The 21,559-nt window shown below is 38.6% G+C and overlaps 1 protein-coding gene across 4 annotated transcripts in view; it reads right to left on the reverse strand.

Moving 5' to 3' along the window:
* The window catches only part of vwa5b2 (von Willebrand factor A domain containing 5B2), a 33,167-nt gene that overhangs the window by 5,912 nt on the left and 5,696 nt on the right, over positions 1-21,559 (reverse strand). For 2 of the 4 annotated variants that reach the window (XM_051918632.1, XM_051918610.1), the window contains exons 4-18: positions 21,203-21,428; positions 19,255-19,412; positions 17,599-17,730; positions 15,592-15,716; positions 15,295-15,471; positions 14,887-14,997; positions 11,580-11,782; positions 7,527-7,641; positions 5,867-6,052; positions 5,494-5,731; positions 2,358-2,635; positions 1,371-1,608; positions 929-1,249; positions 693-800; positions 432-560 (exon numbers count right to left, since the gene is read on the reverse strand). In XM_051918632.1, coding sequence (XP_051774592.1) covers positions 432-560; positions 693-800; positions 929-1,249; positions 1,371-1,608; positions 2,358-2,635; positions 5,494-5,731; positions 5,867-6,052; positions 7,527-7,641; positions 11,580-11,782; positions 14,887-14,997; positions 15,295-15,471; positions 15,592-15,716; positions 17,599-17,730; positions 19,255-19,412; positions 21,203-21,428 — 2,745 coding nt within the window. The remainder of the gene's footprint in view (positions 1-431; positions 561-692; positions 801-928; positions 1,250-1,370; positions 1,609-2,357; positions 2,636-5,493; positions 5,732-5,866; positions 6,053-7,526; positions 7,642-11,579; positions 11,783-14,886; positions 14,998-15,294; positions 15,472-15,591; positions 15,717-17,598; positions 17,731-19,254; positions 19,413-21,202; positions 21,429-21,559) is intronic. The other 2 variants (XM_051918621.1, XM_051918643.1) reach the window with 2 other exon arrangements.

Raw genomic sequence — 21,559 nt, forward strand, 5'->3', positions numbered from 1 at the left:
TCATATTTATGTAACTTCTTAACACGATTATAAGGTCGTACAGAGTAAGTGTGCTTTTTTCGTATGAGTGCTTTCAGTTGTTCCTATATTTTGTCATAAATTTAGAATTTTTTTTTTGTACAAGATTTTTGGTGAATCGTGATTTGTTCTTCAAATTGTTCCTATGCACATCTTACACACAAATTTGTGTGTACGCATGCTTAGTGAATGAGACCCATTGTTTTATAGCCTCATGGTTTCTTGTCTTTGTATTTCAGATGAGTTTTCTTTTCAGATATCTATGTTGATGTTTAAGGATGTGCTTGTTGAGCCTTGGTCTGTTTATGCATATTGTGGGCAAAAATGGCAAGAGTTGGTTGAAATTGTAAGCTCCAATCTAAAAAAAAGTAATACTGCAAAATATTAAAATCATATTTTTTTTGATAAGATACCTGTCGAGGTGTGTGTATCTTCTGTCTCTTCACTGCCTCTACTGGACGGGTGCCGTCTAAATCCCACTGAGCACAACTTTTGTCTTCTGCTGCCAGAATGAGAACTGTGTCTGGTCCCAAACCGCACACCTGACACACACACACAGGGGAATTTCATTTTATTCATCAATAAAATATGTACCTGTTAGATTAGCATATCTGTTTTGTGTCACAGTCTTTATGTGAGATTGTGTGTGGTGTACATGTGCTGTTTGTATGTACCTGTGCGTCGTGCATTGGTGTCTGTGGTGGTGAAGCTTGTGTACATGCAGACAATTCCACAGCTTTTGCTGGTCTGGATCGCTTTCATTCTGTACCGCTTGCAAGGACCTACGTGCACATCAGTAACAGAATACACATCCAAACAACAGAAACTGTGAATGGAACAGTCAAACTGCTTGTTAATAACTTGATTTAAAATCCAAATATTTTGTTTTTAACTCTTATTCTTATCAGACCTCTTTCAACTTCAATATCTGTTTCTTTCTCCGCCATGTTTTCGAAGTCTGTGATGACAGATTGTGCGGTCAGCTGGTGGATAATCTCATCCCAGGCCCCGGTGCTGGTGGGCAGGGTTGCTGAGATCTCGGTGTCCCACAAAAGGGACAGATCCACATAGACCTCCCAGGATAAGGGCCGTCCTCCCAGCTTGCCATGGATCACTGAGCGACACTGGGCCCCTGGAGCCTGGAACTCACCTGGAGGAGCGGCTGAAAACAGGCATTCAGGATCGGTGAAGCTGTCCCAGTCTAGTGGGGAAGCAGGGAACAGGAGGCCATCTGGACAGACAGTGGTAGATGAAAAGAAAAAGATTATTTAATATTTGGACCATTTTTTATATGAATCTGTGTATTTACGTTAATTCATAAAGGTATATGACTGCAGACTGTTTTCCCTTACTGGAGTCAGTCAGACTGGGGCGGGATAAACCTCCTCGTGAAGTGCTTTGGGTGTCTGTGTCACTCTCCTCCAGTCGGCCTCCCAGGGCCTGCTCAAATGAGACCCTCTCTAGTGCCCTCCTCAGGCGGTGCATGTCCAGGTCACCCTGCGGAGATGAAAAACTTCGGCCAGCCAGAGCAGAGCGAGCTAGCGCCCTCTGCCTGCGACGAGACTCATCACGGTCTAGGAGCTTGCCAGCCTACAGAAACATAGTCAAACCAAACATTATTCAGACATTTTTTATATATTTTTACTAGTGGGTGCAGGACACTATAGTAATGTAAGTCTATTTATGTAAGTGAGGATAGCAAAATAAAGTAAACTGTGAAATATTATACCCAAAAATTCTTCATACAGTGGACTACCAGTAAAATTGATCAAATTTTGGAACCAAAAATTATTCAGACACTTTGACCTGACCATGTTTTGCTTAAGTGTTATCTGACATAATTAAGATGATTTTTTTCTGACACAGTTTAACTCTGAGATCTTGTCATATTTTATACGATTTTTTTAAACTATAGTGAATTTATTACTACTACTACTACTACTACATACAACCTAAGCATATTATGTGGTATCCCAAAATGCAATGCACTTAAATCTACACAGATCCTATAGTCTTGTGGGCATTTCAATATGAGTCAATTTCCAAGTTAACAGCAACAATGCTTTAATTGGAAAATTGTAAACAGTCAAAATACTGTTTCAAAAACTACTGCTTTGTCCAGTATAAACTGCAAAAAATAATATTGGCAGTTGTTACCTAAAGTAGTTATTTTTAACGTGTGAATAATTCAGCTTTAAATCCGCTTTATTTTCATTTTATTTTGTGTGTAAATTTCTTTTTCAGGGTATTTTAGATTACTGCACATGTAAATTGATGTTAAACTCTCTTTACTCTATGTTAAGTGAATTCTTAAATACAAATGTTATTGCTGCTGTCACCTTCCCTGATGCAGAATCTGTGTCCCCTGAAGAGGTGGCGTTCTGAGTCCACGGAGTTTCCCAGCGCGAGAGGCCTCTACCCTGTGTGGGCTCCATTCTCTCCAAGCCATGTGGCAGAGAACCCATGCCCAGCACAGAACTCTCTGCTTGGGGAGAAACAGACGAGAAGGCCCTCTCACTGCTCAGAGAACAGTGTGTCAACATATACTGATCCTGAACATACGAATCCTGTTGAATACGCCAGCGCACATCACTGGTGCTGTAGTCAGTGTCACCACCTGTAGATAACAGGTATGTTTAAAATGGCTCCTACTACTTTTTTAAAGTGAAAAATGAGCCATCCATCATGCAGTCATCATTTACTCATGTTCATTTTGTTCAAAATTTATGACTTACTTTCTTCTGTGGAACACAAAAGAAGATATTTTGAAGAATGTTGATAACCAAACAGTTTTGGTTCCTAGAGATTTCCATTGTATGGACAAAAAATACAATGAAAGTCAATGGGAACCAAAACTGTTTGGTTACCAACATTGTGTTACATAGAAGAAAAAAAAAAGCATACAGGTTTCTTTTTTGGGTGGACTATCCCTTTAAAGGGATAGTTCACCTAAAAATGAAAATTATTCCATGATTTACTCACCCTCAGCCAAGCCATCCTAGGTGAATATGACTATCTTCTTTCAGATGAACACAATTGGAGATATATTTAAAAATATATCCTTAGTCCTCCAAGGTTTATAATGGTTGTGAATGGCTGCCCAAATTTTGAAGACAAAAAAAATGCACCCATTTATAAAAAAAATGAATCTATACAACTCCAGGGGGTTAATAAAGGTCTTCTGAAGTGAATCGATGTGTTTGTGTAAGACAAATATCCTTATTTAAAGGGAACCCCTGGTGTTAAGACTTGTATGGCTTAATATAACGTAAATGTTGTCTTTTACTGAAATATGTAGTAGAAAACCCATGAAAGATTTACGTTATTTAAAAAAATCCATGACATATTTGGACAGATTTGGACAATGGGCGACAATGGGCGGCTCCATTTTGTTTGCGTTCTATGTCGGTGACGTCAAATGGTTGCACTCACTGCTCTACTGACACTGCTATTTTTAACACAACACAACTCGGAAAATAATATACGATGCCACATTGTGCAGCTTTTGGTTGTAATTTTCAGTTGATGAGCCACAAGAGAAGCGATGTAAGTCTTTACTGCTTTACTAGCGATAAGAGGAGAAAAGAATGGGAAGTTGTGAAGAAAATGTGGACGAATAAAACTTCCTAAAGATCTGCGTTTTTGTTCTCTTCACAAGCCCTGGTGCCTTTGAGGCTTTTAGAAGACCACAGCTGAAAGAGCTTACAGTTGCCGATGGATATAAGTGTGCTTTAACCAAATGTCGCGACTGTCGTGGAGACTGACGAAGGTAAGCCGGTAACACATCTGGATTGAGACAGACTGCCTCAAAGCTCGAGTGCGCTGTGATGCACAAGATATCTGTGATCGCATAAAACAGTAGCATCTTCTCAGCACGTTTAACTGTGTGTAATGCATTCAAGTGATCAGACGATTTTAACACGTCAATCGTACAACAGTAGTTCGAATAGCAACAGAGACATTGCACATCTTCAATGTTTTCATCCTCACTAATTTTGCACTCTGGCTCAAATCGAAAAGGCTGATAGTGTTTTAAAAGGAACCCCGCGGATATTGAGACTTGTATGCGTTACTAGATTACCGTTGCACTGAAACATACAGATAAAAAGCCTCAGTCATCAGGGCTAAAGTGAAGAGAACAAAGGTTGCAGTTAGGAAGTTTTATTCGTCCACATTCTGCACAACTTCCTATTCTTTTCTTCTCTTATCACTAGTAAAGCAGTAAAGACTTACATCACTTCTCTTGTGGCTCATCGACTGAAAATTACAACCAAAAGTTGCACAATGTGGCATCATATATTATATTCCGAGTTGTGTTGTGTTAAAAATAGCAATATGACAGTGTCAGTAGAGCAGTGAGTGCAACCATTTGACGTCATCGACATCGAACGCAAACAAAATGGTGACGGCCATTGTCCAAATATGTCATGGATTTTTTAAATAATGTAAATCTTTTATAGGTTTTCTACTACATATTTCAGTAAGAGACATAATTTACGTTATATTAAGCCATACAAGTCTTAACACCAGGGGTTCCCTTTAAAACTTTATAAAGTAAAATAACGAGCTTCCGGCGCGACAGCCATATGCATTTGATGTACATCCAAAAAGTTAACTTCCGCGACGTAGTACACAATGACATGACATTCTACACTACACCATGTAGCGTACACTATAACGTACTACGCTATAACGTGTATTAAGTCATGTTATTGTGTACTATGTCACAGAAATTAATGCTTTTTGGACGTACGTCAAATGTGTATGGCTGTTGCGCCAGAAGCTCGTTATTTTACTTCATAAAGTTTTAAATAAGGATATTTGTCTCACACAAACACATCAATTCATTTCAGAAGGCCTTTATTAGCCCCCTGGAGTCGTATGGATTCATTTTTTTATGGATGGGTGCATTTTTTTTTTTTCGTCTTTAAAAATTGGGCAGCCATTCACAACCATTATAAATCTTGAAGGACTAAGGATATTTTTAAATATATCTCCGATTGAGTTTGTCTGAAAGAAGATAGTCATATTCACCTAGGATGGCTTGAGGGTGAGCAAATCATGGGATAATTTTCATTTTTGGGTGAACTATCCTTTAATTATGCATTATGCATACTGTGCACTACTACTACATCAGTGGATCTCAACCAGGGCCCTCAACAAATTTCCAAGAGGGCCTAAAGATGACTTAAATTAAAAAAAAAAAAAAAGATAAAAACAAGCATTAAAATAAGCTAAAACAAGTAAAAATCAGGACATTGCTTATTATTTGTTTATTTTTATACAATGATTATGATTATACATCTTTGTAGTTATGCCAAGCTCTAAAATATTTTATCAGGTGGAAATTGTAAGTGAGGGGGGGCCTTGAAGTGAAAAAGGTTGAGAACCACTGTACTACATACAACCTGAGCACATTATGTGCAATCCCACAATGCAATGCACTTAAATCTTAAACAAATCCCATAGCCTTACCCGGGCTGACAGCATTATCGGTGGCATGTGCGCAGGAAAATTCCGACGAGATTTCTCGAGAAATTTCCCTCAATGCTTCTTCAAAGTCTCCCTCCACCCCGCACTCTTTTACAACATCTCTCTCGCGCTCCTCTGGGGGAACCAGAGGCTGAAGGAGCTCGGAAATGGAGGGAGAGAGCTCAAAAACTGACCCCGCTGAATCACGTTGGTGGCTTCTGTATGCACGAGGCTTCACCTGCTTGAGAGAAAGTGTACACACACAAATTTATGCAAGAATTTGTACAACTGTATGCATTTAGTTTATATTAACACTACTTCATTTGGCATATATTGAACAGAAGAAACAAAGTACAGGTGATGTACAGCCTCTCACCTCACTTTTCTGGGCCCTGAATCCAGATACGTCATAGAGAGTGCAGTAGCCAATCAGGCAGCTGCCTGGGTAGAGCGGAGGAATTTCATTTGGTGAGAGAAGGGCCTCGACATTATCCGGCACATACCAGTCAATCCGTACATCCGTCAATACGGGTTCCAGAGCTTTCTTTAGACATTTAACCAACTGTAGAGAATAATTGAAACATTAATAAATACACAACAACATTTTTTTTTAAAGAAAGCTCTGCGGATTTCCACAGAAAGTTTCAAGGCACTACCATGTTTTTTGGACATGGTAACACTGTACTTCCATGGTATATTAAACAAGTACAAGTACCATGGTATTCTTACAGTATCTCACAGAAATGAGTACACCCCTCACATTTTTGTAAATATTTTATTATATCTTTTCATGTGACATGTAACACTGAAGAAATGACACTTTGCTACAATGTAAAGTAGTGAGTGTACAGCTTGTATAACAGTGTAAATTTGCTGTCCCCTCAAAATAACTCAACACACAGCCATTAATGTCTAAACCGCTGGCCACAAAAGTGAGTACACCCCTAAGTGAAAATGTCCAAATTGGACCCAATTAGCCATTTTCTCTCCCTGGTGTCATGTGACTCGTTAGTGTTACAAGGTCTCAGGTGTGAATGGGGAGCAGGTGTGTTAAATTTGGTGTTATCGCTCTCACTCTCTCATACTGGTCACTGGAAGTTCAACATGGCACCTCATGGCAAAGAACTCTCTGAGGATCTGAAAAAAAGAATTGTTGCTCTACATAAAGATGGCGTAGGCTATAAGAAGATTGCCAAGACCCTGAAACTGAGCTGCAGCACGGTGGCCAAGACCATACAGCGGACAGGTACCTTGGAGTTCAATGTAAATACCATGGCACAAGAATTTCTCTACCATGGTACTAAAGTTTTACAATGTAATGCCATCACTTATCATGGTATCGCCACTGTACGTTTTTGTAATTTAGATGCCCATCATTCACAAAATTCTACATTCTACATATCTAAAATTCTACAATATTTAATTATTATTAAATATTTTGGCTAGTTTTATATTGTTTTCAGGTACCTGTAAGATTTTTTTTTTTAACCAAAATAAAAACTTTATTATTACAGTAATTAAGAAATTATGATTAAAAATTAAGCCATAAATAATAGTATTGTAACTGTACTGTTGTTCTGTAAAATAAAATAATAATAATTATTACTATTACAAAATACTTTTTTTATTTTGTAGTACAACAGTATTATTGCAATAGTAATATATTGATATATTGAATATATTTATTGATTTGCTTAAATTTTACAATTAATTTAAAAATATAATTTTTAATAATAATACTAATAATAATTATTATTACTTCTAAAGACGTGTGTTTTATTTTATAATACTATTATATTATTGCAATAGTAATAGAACAGTAGTCATAGAATGGAGAAAAACCTTTTTTTCCTAAACTGATCACATCCCTGATAATATAACCTATTGTACTTGTATAACAATAACATTTTTTTTTTTTTTTTTACTTTTTGAAAAGCTCATTTTAAATCAAACAGTCCTCAGCATATCATGAAAGCAGAGCTGATAATAGCGGTTCTGTCTCTGGCCCCTGTAGAGGGCACTGTGCACTCTCGCACCTTTGGCTGAAGCCGCTCTTCCTCACTGAGAAACTCCATACTGCCTCCCGTAACCTTGGCAACGCCCTGCAGTAGCCTTCGACAGGCTTGAGGACCAAGACCCAGGCCGAAACACCTGTAACAACACCAAAAACAAGTCATAAAAAGGTACTTAAATGCAAGCTTTCTTTCTTTCTTTCTATCTTTCTGTCTATATATGTATATATATATATATATATATATACACACATTATATAGGCATGTAGACTGTATGGTTTAATTTCTATAAGAACATTTCAAGAAGGATTTCTCATGTCTCAAGACATACATGTTTGTCTCCAATGGATTGACAATGTGCTTGATTGAGAGTGAGAGAAAAGGGAATATGTTTAGTATTCCCCTGACAATAATCTGGACCATTTCACTAATTAAATGTCTAAAGGGAAACAGAAGCCAGACGACACACACACAACACAAGCTGTTTGGAATTCAGGTCTGCTCCGTCTGGGTCGAAGGCTTTTAAATGTCTTGACTGAGTATCAATAACGAGTCTGTGTTCCAGTACAGTGAAAGCTATGTGTGTGTGTGTGTGTGTCTGTGTTTGTTGAAGAGCATTTCTTTCTAAATATCAGTCAGTGTTTTATGAAAGGGGAAACTTTGTGCTGTATAATGTGAACCACAATAGAATGAAATAATTTCTCTCAGCTTCAGCTGTACATTGTCATGTGGGGTATTCATTTTAAGGTTAAATACTAACAGATGTTAGAGTGGATTAGACATACAAGTCTGAACAGCAGAGTCTGTTGTCCCTTTGGTCCCCCCTGCACAGAATCTGGAAGCCTAGTTAGCGCTTACCAGCCCGTCTCGCTGGGTCATTTGGACGGTCAGACTGCAGAGATTGCTGTCCTACCGGCGAAGGACGCGATAGAGCTGGTCCCTCCAGCCAACATGAGGTCAGGGTTTTACAGCCCATACTTCATTGTGCCCAAGAAAGACAGTGGGTTACGACGATCTTGGATCTGCGCGTCTTGAACAAGGCCCTTCACAGGCTCCCGCTCAAGATGCTGATGCAGAAACGCATTCTCACATGCGTTCACACCCAAGATTGGTTTGCAGTGATCGAGGGGCATATGGCATCCACAGCCACGGTCACTTGCTCGGATTGCTTCATATGAGACCACTTCAGCACTGACTTCACGGCTGAGTCCCGAGATGGACATGGCACCGTGAAACACATCAAGTGGAAATCACTCCGATCTGTTGCTGTAAGTTCAGCCCATGGTCGGACCTTGCTTTTCTATGGGCAGGAGTGCCCCTAGAACAAGTGTCCAGGCATGTTGTTGTGTCAACAGATGCCTCCAGCACAGGCTGTATACAATGGGCAAGCAGCAGCGGGCTCCTGGACAGGACCTCACCTGCAGTGGCATATCAATTGCCTTGAGTTGCTAGCATTACAACTTGCCCTGCGCAGGTTTCTTCCATTGCTGTGTGGCAAACATGTGCTGGTCTGTACGGACAACACATCGACCGTTGTGTACATCAACCGTCAAGGTGGTCTATGCTCCCGTCGTATGTCGCAACTCACCTGCCATCTCCTCCTATGGAGTAAGAAGCGACTCAGGTATGCAAGTATACGTTCCCCCAGTGAGCCTGCTCGCACAGACACTGTGCAGTGTCAGGGAGGACGAGGAACAGGTCTTGATTGTTGCGCCGTACTGGCCCACCTGCGCTGGAGGCAGATCTGAAGCTCCTCGCGACAGCCCCTCCCTGCGGATTCCCCTGGGGAAGGACCTTCTTTCTCAGGGACAGGGCACCATTTGGCACCCACGTCCAGATCGCTGGAACCTCCACATGTGGTCTTTAGACAGGATGTGGAGGACTTAAGTGGCTTACCTCCAGGGGTAGTTGACACTATCACTTCAGCGAGAGCCCCCTATACGAGGCACCTTTATGCTTAGAAGTGGAACCTCTTCGTTGTTTGGTGATAGATATCACCAAACCATCATAGATGCCCTGTCAATGTTATGCTTTCTTTCCTGCAACACAGGTTGGAGTGAAGACTGATTTCCTCCACCCTGAAAGTGTACGTTGCCGCTATTGCCACACATCACGATGCAGTAGGTAAGTCTTTGGGAAAACACGACTTGGTGGTCAGGTTCTTGAGAGGTGCCAGGAGACTGAATCCTCCTCTGCCAAACCTCATCCCCTCTTGGGAACTCTCTCTGGTCTTAGCGACCCTACAGAGAGCACCCTTTGAGCCCTTACAATCAGTGGAGATAAAGATCATGTCCCTTAAGACGGCGCTCCTGACTGCGCTCACATCCATCCAGAGCGTGGGGGACCTGCAGGCATTTTCGGTCGACGAAGCATGCCTAGAATTCGGGCCGGCTGACTCTCACGTAATCCTGAGACCCCGGCATGGATACATGCCCAAAGTTCCCACCACTCCTTTCAGGGACCAGGTGGTGAACTTGCAAGCGCTGCCCCCGGAGGAAGCAGACCCAGCCTTTGCATGCTGTGTCCTGTTCGTGCCCTGTGTCTGTACGTGGACCGTATGCAGAGCTTTAGAACCTCAGAACAGCTCTCGGAGACATTAACTCCTGTCGCCACAACTCCTGTATCTCCGTTGGCATGGCCAGGTTTCATCTTGGCTCCACAGCGGAAAACTTAATGTGAGTATTTGCATGCTGCCTTTATATACCCGGAAGCAGGGGGTGCGGCTCGCGTTGCGAATCTCACTCACCATTGTGCACTGGTTCGTTCTGTTACCACTCGAAGGTGATTGGGCTCTCAAGTGAGATCCTAATTCGTCAGTCACTGATGTTAACATTAGTAAATACCTCCCTCAGGGAATAGTAACCTAGACATTTTCTGCATCCCTTTTGGATAATGTACTGACTCTATAGGGTGAACATGATTTCACCAAGTACAACATGTTCCTGGATCAACATCTTTGTTGATTCTGGAACAACATTCCAATAAACCAATCAGATTTGAGGGACAAGTTTACAGTTTATGTCAAGTTTAGGCTTGCAACCAGGGTTTGGTGCTTCTACATAAGTGTTATTCACCATAATCTTCCTCTGATTTTAGGGGTAAGTTATAAGTAGGGTTAGGTTTAGGGGTATGGATAGAGTTGGGACTAAATTTTCAGACGAATGTTGTTCCATGATCAGCAAAATATGCTGATCCAGGAAGATGTCTTACTTGGCAAAATCACGGTGACTGACTCTATAGACAGTTAAGCTGAGCCCTCCCTTTATTTTATTATTTCTTTTTCAATTATGTATTTGTGTTTTTATTTATTATTCTGTTCTAATTTTATTTTACTGCTTTATTTTATGTAACTGGTTGGGGTTTTGTTAATTGGGGTAATATAATAATAGGGTAATATAAAAATGAGTTTTTTATCTGTGCACTTTTTATTCTGTGTAGAAGAATCCAGTAAAGGTGTTTGCTAATGTGAAATGCGTTTAGCTAGTTTTAAGGTTGGAGTAAAATGTGTTGAGCTGTTTTTTGGAAGTTGGTCTGAAAGATGTTAGCTTAAAATTGAAAAAAAAAAAAAAAGCAGGAATAAATTAAAATATGAATATTTGATGAAAAACTTAAACATTTTAAATGAAAACAATAAAGGCTGCCTTGCAACTAAGTGAAATAAAATATGTTTAAGTTAAAGTACTAAATTACTAAAACTACAAATAAAAGCTAAATCGAAATATAATAAATATAATAAAATGTACTGGTGTGAAAGGTGTTTAGCTGGTTTTAAATGTGTTGCTGGCAGGATTCACAGCATTATAGAAAACTATTTGACATTGATATTAATTACTTTGCAATCTTCCAGCAAAATGGGTGTGAGTGATCTGATATGGATAATGGGTTTTATCTGGCTTTTCAGCCTTTTACCCATAAGATGTTTTTGTTGTTGTTGTTGTTGTTGTTTTTGCTGAAACAGGTAATAAAAGTTCTGATCAGCATAAGAATGTGTTCTGTTTAGATACATTTTTGTATTATTTCATAGTATTAGTGTTACTTGGCATAGTGTTTTCAATGGTACAAAATGTTAGTTTTTACCTGACGTTACAGGCGTTCCTCCTGACCAGTTCTAACACGCGGCCTACATTGCTAAAGGTTCTGGCCGTGATGATGAAGAGCTGTCGTGGGCAGCTGCGGTGGACGGGCTGCCGATAAACCCAGGACAGCGCCCCCCACAGGTTAGCGCCACCTTGGTCTGTGTGCATCTTCTGGATGTACTCCAATGCCTGAGTCACTGTGCTCTGAGAAATGACAGAAGGAGAGAATTGCAGAATTCCCTTTAGCATTGATACAAAAAACGGTGACGTTTTAAAGAAATATTCCAGGTTAAACATAACTTTATCATAAATAACAGCACCTGAGGCATCTACAAATTATTTTCAGTGTTAATGTCTACCCACCACAGCCTTGTTTTTATTCATAAAAAATTTGTTAAAAAGTAAATATGGTTCATAGAGCTTAAGTTGAAATGAAAAACTCTAGTGTGATGGAGATGTAGAGCAGTGGTGCATAATGGAGCAAAACAAGTTTGTTTTCGATCATTGCGTGCTGTAAAATGCATGACAGTGCCATATGGCTCTCGTTGTTTTAAAACACTTTGTCCTGCCAGACCCTGGACCTGCTTGAACCTGATATTTCAGCGTCATGGCAACCAGTAGTAGCGACCTGGACAGAGATCGTTATCACCAGGGGCCAGTTGCATAAACATTGCCATATGTTAAGACTGTGACTTAAGTACTAGTATGACCAATTAGCAGTTAGTAAAGGGGCAATTAATCTTACTTTTTAGGATCAAATTAGACCAATCTATGTTTTTATGTCTTAGGTAATGCAATGTAACTTTTTAAGGGAGTAACGCAATATTGTAATGCATTACTTTTACAAAGTAACTTTTCCCAACACTGCTCACAGGTAAACATCAACCATCTCAGTCACATCCAGAACCTGCGTAGTCTCCATCTGAGTTTCTCTTGAAATAAACACAATGATTTGTTTGGCTACTACAGCTAAAATGAGTCTGGAGAAACAATTACAAATCTGACTTGTGATGCAGCTTGAATTAAATCACACCATGTTTGTTCATTCAGCCAGAAGAGAAATGGCCCTCCAACTGAATCTGGTTTCTCCCAGGGTTTTTTTCTCCATTTCTGTCACCTGATGGAGTTTGTGTTCCTTGAAACTGTTGTCTCTGGCTTGTTTATTTAGGGTTTAAAAGAAACAAACCCTCTTTTAGCATTAAAAGACTACTGTCAGGATTTACTAAAGACACGCAGTGAAAAATTAGTGATGAAAAGGCGTGGACACAGCTATTTTTGCAGATGACCTTATTGCTTATGCAGTTGTTGGAGTTTCTGTTTCAGATGCAAAATTTATGGAAGGAGAGTATTTAAACTTATAATGCAACATGATTTACTAATGTTTGCGGTAGTCAAATTACGCCATTTCTTAACACAGAAAAAAGCATGTCTTAACCCATTTTGTGCTTTACATGGCCGCTTCTGTGTTCTTATTTGCTGCACATTGTCAGTAGATCACCTGCAGAACTTTCCACTCTCATTGTCCCTTTTATGGGATTGCAGTCTTATGATAATTTGCCCTTTGTAGAAACTCTGACCCTTAATATTCAGTAATATTGCATTATACTGCGATTTGACTGCATTAACACTATTAGATAAGAACAAAAACTTAATCTGAATTTAGCTGGATGATGACACTACACACTTCTGTAGAGCTGCTTTATAGCTGAATCAACTTCATTTTATAATTGATGAATTCTGAATGGCATCAATTGAATGGCAACATTTAAAGGGTTAGTTCACCCCCAAAAGAAAATTATGTCATTAAGTACTCACCCTCATGTCGTTCCAAACTCGTAAGATTTTCGTTCATCTTCGGAACACAAATTAAGATCTTTTTAATCTGAGAGATGTCTGTCTCTCCATTGACTGCCTTTGACACTTCAAAAAGTTCATAAAGAGATCTGAAAACTAATCCATATGAATTGAGTGGTTTAATCCAAATTTTCTGAAGAGACTTGATCACTTTTTATGATGAAAAGATTTAAGGCTTTTACTTGCATGTAAACATTGATCAGCGAACATAAGCAGAAGCTCAACTGAACATGAATAACGCACAAGAATAAACCTCTTCCGGAAGCTCAAACATGCTGCGTAACCGATGAAGTTCATTCTTGTGTGTTATGCAGCACGTTTGAGCTTCCGGAAGAGGTTTGTTCTTGTGTTATTCGTGGTCGGTTGAGCCTCTGCTTATGTTCGAGACTCTTCAGAAAATTTGGACTAAACCGCTCGATTCATATAGATTAGTTTTATGATCTCTTCATGATCTTTTTGAAGTGTCAAAGTGTCAGTTGCAAAGGCAGTCAATGGACAGACAGACATCTCTCAGATTTCATCAAAAAGATCTTCATTTGTGTTCTGAAGATGAACGAAAGTCTTACAAGTTTGGAACGACATGAGGATGAGCAATTAGTGACAATTTTCATTTTGGGGGTGAACTATCCCTTTAACTGTCTCAAAGTGTCTTCCGTAGAGCTGCTTATATCTGAATTGAACTCTTTTCATAATTTATGAACTTTAGTTTGCTTTCACACTTGCACTTTTGGTGCACACCTAGGTTTGAACGACGTCAGAGTTTGGTTCATTTGGATGATGTGAACACTGTTTTCTGAACTCTGGTTCACACCCGTGAACCGTACCAGGTACTCCTAAAAAGGGTGGTCTGGGGTTCGGTTCATGTGAACTCCAGTACGATTCGCTGCTGATATGAACACAAATGTACTAAATTGCAGAAGTGAACCACAACTGATGATGTATGGTTTGGTTTAAAATTGTATGTCTGTGTTCTCACTCACTTTCCTGACAAGTGTGATGGACGCACTGCAAGCAGAGATAATGTATATGTAATTTCTGTGAACGAATTAAACATTCTAGTCTTTCTGTCGGGACGTCATGGAGCGTCACAGACGCGGCGTCGATTGTCGTCCACTATGACACACTATATGAGATAAAATTCTTGCATCCTGGTGGCCATTGTCGTTTATGAATCACCACGACACCATACATCAAACGGACCTTGCCAAAATCATATTGTGTAGTCTAAACCTGCCATTACAGTAATTGAACTGGACTGAACCAACACTGAACTGACTTGAGCTGAATAATGGACACTATTTTATTTGTAGAGCTGCTTTACAGCAGAATTTGAATTTGTCTTATATTTGATGGAGTTTGCTTCATTGATTGTTCTTTTCCTGTTTATTACAGCTTTGAAACAATCTGTATTGTATAAAGCGCTATATAAATAAAGGTGTCTTGACTTGACTCACATCTGTGCAGGGCTTGCTGGAGCTGAAAAGAGGCCTGACTGTAGAGCAGATGCCAGCGATGTTCAGCATGGTGCGGCTCGGCAGACTCTTGATGGCCAACAACATTGCCTCCTGTCAAATATATAAAAGCACAAAGAAACATTTATGGTTTTTTTCAACTTGCATAATACTGCAAATTCAGAGTGGAATCCTTTCATTGTTTTTGTTTGTTTCAACATTTGTAGGTGGAAAATTGCTTTAAATAAGCTACTAACTTCTGGTGGCAACAAAGATTACGAACCAGTGATCTATGCTTTATAACAATGACAACAGTTTGAGAAAAAAAAGTATGTACTGAAGCAATTAAGACAAAAAATTGGCATGTCACTGCACTGTTGAGCAGGTGCTCATATAGAAGATTGCAAGAACCTTGATCTTGTTGATGTTGTGCTGTGTCATTGTGCTGCTGTTGTCAATGAGGAAGATGAGTTCTCTGCTGGCCTGCTGCAGTTCTGTTGGTTCTGACAGCAGATCTGGGCAGAAGTTAAGCATTAGGACTGGGTTCAAGAGCAGATCCTTATGATATCGTCTCCGCACGAACTCCAGCTGGGGGAGGCACATGCACACATGCAGTAACAAGTAAGTACAGTAATACTGTAATGATGTTCTTAAAAGACAATCAATATGAAGTCAGCAATGCAAGTGTTTTAACACAAGTAATCTTACCCTCTTCTCAGACTCTGCTTCCGTTCGGGCACAGCGAATGAAATCGCGACGAGCACGGATCTGCTGCTCATATTCACTAAAAGTGAGCCGGCCCCTCTCTAGGATGACCATTGGGCTGTGAGGCTCTGTAGGCAACAGTGACAGGGACTTGCAGGTGATTACACTGATGGAATTGTGCCACATTCTACCCCCTTTCAAGAAGTAACCATTTATAAAACCTGATGCATTATGGTCATATTTTGTTCTAGCTGATCAAAAAGCTTTTCTTGTTAGCCTTCTGCTAAACTGCATGGAGTATGATGGGTTTGTGGTCAGTAAGATTTTTTCAAATAAATTAATACTTTTATTCTGCAAGGATGCATTAAATTGATCAAAAGAGACAGTAAAGATTTTTTATTTCAAATATGTGCTCTTCTTTTGATTCCTGGAAGAAAAAAAAAAACGCATCACAGTTTCCACAAAAAAAATACTAAGCAGAACAACTGATGCAACATTGATACTAATAAGAAATAGGGCTTTTCACACTGTAAGTAGTTAACCCTGGGTTATTCTAAACCCTGGGTAAATGGAATCCTGGGTTATCTTCGTTCACGTTTCACACTGCTCATAATTTACCTGGGGTTAACAATTAATCCTGGGTATTCATAAACTGACGTTTAACATTGTACTAACTCTGGGTTAACATTCTTATTTGCATATTTGCGGTGTCAGTGTCATTGATTGGATAAACGCAGCACGCGACCTGTTTACATAAGCTCTAGCATTGCGCATTCTCGTATTGCCGACTGTACTATCAAGTTTATACTGAATGGACATATCAGACTATAACGGTAAGAATGAAACGGTCTCCTCACTCAAATTGTCACGTTTTCTGTCAGTATTTGACATTTTTCCTCTCAAGTGCTGAATTTACTGTTTATATGCAATGCGCATATTTTCCATGACTGTCCAAAGCAGGCAAATATGAGTACGCGATTGGTTGTCTGTTGCTAAGCGTCTAGCTGTAACATTCTAAAACCGCATCGTTTCACACTGTACAAGTTTGGCACCGCAACACGGGGTTAACACTGCAAAAGCGGTGCTAACCCTGCTCCTGAGCAGGGTTTCATAACCCCGGGTAAAAAGCGGTGTTAACCCTGCTTCTAAATTACAAGTGTGAAACATTCCTTTACCCGTGGTTAAAAGCAGTGTTCAGAATGACGATAACCCGGGATTAAGCGCAGTGTGAAAAGCCCTAATCACCAAATCAGCATATTAGAATGATTTCTACAGATCGTGTGACACTGAAGACTGCAGTAATAGCTGATGAAAAAACAGGTTTGAAACACAGGAATAAATGACATTTTTAGATATATTTTAAGTTGAAAAAGTTATTTTAAATTGTAATAATATTTTACAATATTGCTTTATTTTTGATCAAATAAATGCAGCCTTGGTGAACTTAAAAAAAAAAAAAAAATCTTACTGACCCCAAACTTTTAAATGGTATAGTGTAAAAAGCAATATAGTAGGATTTCTAGTCAGGCACTGAATAGTGTACTCAAAATAAGTCATTAATGCTTTGGGGTCCAAGAAGGGTAGGATTTGGCACAACACTGAAGTTTATGATTTATTTAGCTGACCATTTTGATCACTCATAGAAAAATGGATGGGAGAACATCACAATGCTCAGTTTGGCAACTGTAGAAAAGTAAGTTGTTTTCTGTTGTCTTACTGGTAAAGGCATCAGCTGTATAAAGTGTACATTTGCATTAGCTAACCATAAATACATTTTGTAAGACAATTTGGGCTGCATAAACTAAATTTATGATGACATCAGAGTTTGTTGCTGCTTTGAAATATCAATATGTTACTGAAATGCAATCAGAACATGGTTTTGGAGACTTTGGTCTTTCTGCATTCAAGCAGATATTGACTATATGACATGCATTACTAGAAAAAAGCTGCAGAAGTGTTACCAGAATTGCCAACAAGTTAGTGATTTAACATGTTAAGCCTGGCTCTCACCGCTAAGGTGTAGTATTATTTCCAGATGTCGGTCACATGGATGCTCCTCGGCCAGGGTGATGTAGGTTGCAGACGCAGACTGTGCACTAGGGTCAGCGTCCGCACGCAGGGCATGGGTGGGGCTTTCCAGACCTGGAAACGCAGAGACGGCATAAAAAGAGATTACAGAGTCTGTTCACATGACATTTCAGCACTGATTTGATTAGTTGCTATTAAAGAGTATTATTGGTGGGAATCTTTGACATCTAAGCCTCAGGGAACGAAAGCTATAATAAAACAGATTCACAAGTGAAGATTGATCCTGATTATCTGGGTGTAGTAAAGATGACATTTAAAGGAATTACATTTCAGTAAGACATTTGATATAAATATAGATATGCATACTAAACATATCCATTAAACTAACAAAAAATGTTATAGTTTAATATTAAAACAAAGTTGTTGGCTTTATTAATCATGATTTAACTTTTGAATCTGCTTTTAAAAATGGATGTTATTTTGGTTTCTTTATTGTACTTAAAAATACTATAGCCATTCAAAAGTTTGGGGACAGTAAGATTTTTTTTTTTAAAGAAAGAATACTTTAACCAAAATTTAAATTGATCAGAAGTGACAGTAATGACTTATAATGTTACAAAAGATTTCAAATAAATTCTTTTGGACTTTCTATTCACAAGACTATCCTAAAAACATTAATCATGGTTTCCACTAAAATATTAAGCAGCACAACTGTTTTCAACATTGATAATAATAAATGTTTCTTGAGCACCAAATCATCATATTAGAATTATTTCTGAAGGATCATGTGACGCTGAAGACTGGAGTAATGATGCTGAAAATTCAGCTTTGCCATCATAGGAATAAATTACGTTACAAAATTTATTAAAAATGAAAACAGTTATTTTAAATTGTAATAATAATTCACAATATTACTGTTTTACTATATTTATGATCAAATAATTGCAGCCTTGGTGAGCATTCTCACTTCTTTTACAAATTCTTACCGACCCCAAACTTTTGAACATTAGTGTACTATGGTAATGAATGAGTACCATATTCATATACTACAGTATATTATATATGATATTCCAAACATAGTACTTCATGATATTACCAAGGTAAATGTAAAATAAATACTATATTACCATGGTTCAGTTTTCAAAAAGTCATTTATTTGTAGTGTCCTGCTCAGTGTCCATTAAAGTCGAGACAGCTAAAACAGAGCGGCCACTTTCCTCTGGAGCAGAACAGTGTCACTACTATGATTTAGGACTCTATATCACCCTGTCTCCATCTCTTTCCTCCGTTCTAGTGGCCCGGAGCCTGAGCCAAACACTCTCTCACTCTGCACACACCCTCACAGATGTTTGGCTCCTTCTGGCAGACTCACTGATGTCTATCATAATCACTGATGTCCGTGCCAAGTTTTACACTAACTGGATTATTTCAGAACACAAACTGGACCTGCATGAATGTACAATCGCTCTTAAAAGGGGGCTCTTGTCCTTCTGTGAGGGACAGAAACAGGTAAAAGGTAAGCCACTTTTTGTCTCCTCCTCCGGATGTCATCGTTCTAGAACTTTTCTGCTTTTACATTTAAGCTCTTGCTGTTGTGACTTGTGTTTTATAGATTGGATAGAAAGATATAAATGTTACCGGCCAGCAGACAGGCTCCTCGAACCAGCAGCTGGAAGTTGAGCTGATAAGGCGAGAGGTTTGTGGCAGAGCTGGTAAACAGAGCATGTGTGCACTGCTGCCCAACTCCCAGCATCCTCTCCTGCTTCCCAGACACACTGCCAAAGCACGTAGTCGGGCTGAAGGAGAGACGTTAAATAGGATTCTTGGGAGGTCAAACCCACAATTTTCACCATTTGTTATTCAGGTGGTGTAAATCTAATTATCAAGCCAAAAGTAAGGGCGTTTTATCGAATATATACCCTTAAATTGCATTGATGATAATACAATAAAAATAAATGTTTCTTGAGCACCACATCAGCATATTTGAATAATATATATTGAAGATGAAAATTCAGCTTTGCCATCACAGGAATAAAACATTTTATAAAACGGTTAGTTCCCGTCCTTGATTTTGATTGGTCAATAGCTGTGTTTTATTCACGATAAAACACGGCTATGAGTATGACCGCTTAACCCAACAGTTCTGTGTATCACTACACAACACCCTTACCAACCACTCTTAGCAACGTAAACTATATGTTCTCAATTGATATTGTTCATTGAAGCTTACTGTATTATGTAGAAGAGTATTGTGAGAAAGAGATCAAGTGAGCGAGTGTATTACCTGCATTCAGATTTAGCATTTTCCTTCAGGTCAGTCTTATGTTCATAATAAAAAATCTGTTTAAATGTCCGCTGCAATATCTTGTCCTTTTTACAGTTAAAGGTTTTCCCATGACTGACAGTGCTAGTCAAAGCATTTATCAGTTGCGTCTTGTTCCATTTTCAAAACGATTCAGTCTTTTTAATGTAAAAGTCTTCACTACTGAGTGACACACTCATAAAGATAGTCTTTGCCACCATCTAATGGCGTAATAATGTAACTTCTGTTGCTGTTCACGGTCAGGGACTATTTTTTTCTGGCAGAAGGAAGGCTTTTACTTCATGAAAGTTGCATTAATACATATTTTTTGGTTTTAATATTTGTATTATGAGGTAACCGTTTTATAAAAGCAATAAGGTACTCGAGGCTAGTGCTGTATCGTGAATTAGTCATAGCTGAAGGGCATTGTTAGGCATGACGTGAAGCGGAGTGCCTGCAACCCCTTCAGCCGTGACTTATTCATGATACAGCACAGTCTCTCGTACCTTATTGCTTACTTAAAATACATAAAAATAGAAAACAGTTATTTTAGATTGTAATAATCTCACAATATTGCTGTTTTTTATTGTATTTTAATCAAATAAATGCATCTTCTTTCAAAAACATTTTTACTGACCCCAAACTTTTGAATGGTGGGGTATTTTTTTACATGTTTTATGAATTTGAATATACAATGGCCTTAAAACATATACAGTTAACTATGAACATGTTTCACTGACATTTGACAACAAGAAAGTGTCAATAATACTAATACTTTTGTCTTCGTTTTAAACACATCTATTGTTTTATTATTTTTAACTGAACAGATTTCTTTTTTTTTAATGTTTAGCTTGAATTTAAAAATTGGTTTAATATTTTATGTAATGCGAATACATTTTTAAAGGGCTAGTTCACCAAAAAAAATTAAAATTCTTTAATCATTTACTCACCCTTGTGTCGTTTCAAACCTGTAAGACTTTCGTTCATCTTTGGAACACAAATGAAGATATTTTTATGAATCTGAGATTTATGTGACGCTTCAAAAATTCCTAAAGAGATCATAAAACTAATCCATATGAATTGAGCTGTTTAGTCTAAATTATCTTCATTTGTGTTTCGAAGATGACCGAAGGTCTTACAGATTTGGAACATGAGGGTGAGTAAATGATGACAGAATTTTCATTTTTTGGTGAACTAACCCTTTAAGTGTGGCTATACTTTTTATGACCATTGTAATTATTAAAAGTAGTAACAATAAAGGTGAATTAAAGAGGTTAAATTTACCTGTTCTCTTCTGATTTACCCCCACTTTCACTTTTTCCTGGTTGAATCCGTGTTCTGACTATAGGTGTGAGCACTGTGGGATAGACCAGGCGGATTGCACCATTTTCAAGTGTAGGAAGTTCAAGGGTGGTACTGATGACAACTGACACAATTTCTAGCGGTCCAATCTGTCCTGTGCTCACAATAAAAGTGCTCCTATCCAGGTCCTCATCCAGCAACAGATGACCTGAAATGAAAAAGGTGCAACAATCTCACACAGATCTGAAAAAAAAAACAACAACCTGTTTTTTGGGAAATCAGGTTTTAATTTAACATATTTCAAAACACAAAATAATAATGTATATTCAGAATTCAATA

The sequence above is a fragment of the Ctenopharyngodon idella genome, chromosome 2 (genome assembly GCF_019924925.1).
Source record: "Ctenopharyngodon idella isolate HZGC_01 chromosome 2, HZGC01, whole genome shotgun sequence".
NCBI classification, from domain to species: Eukaryota; Metazoa; Chordata; class Actinopteri; order Cypriniformes; family Xenocyprididae; genus Ctenopharyngodon; species Ctenopharyngodon idella.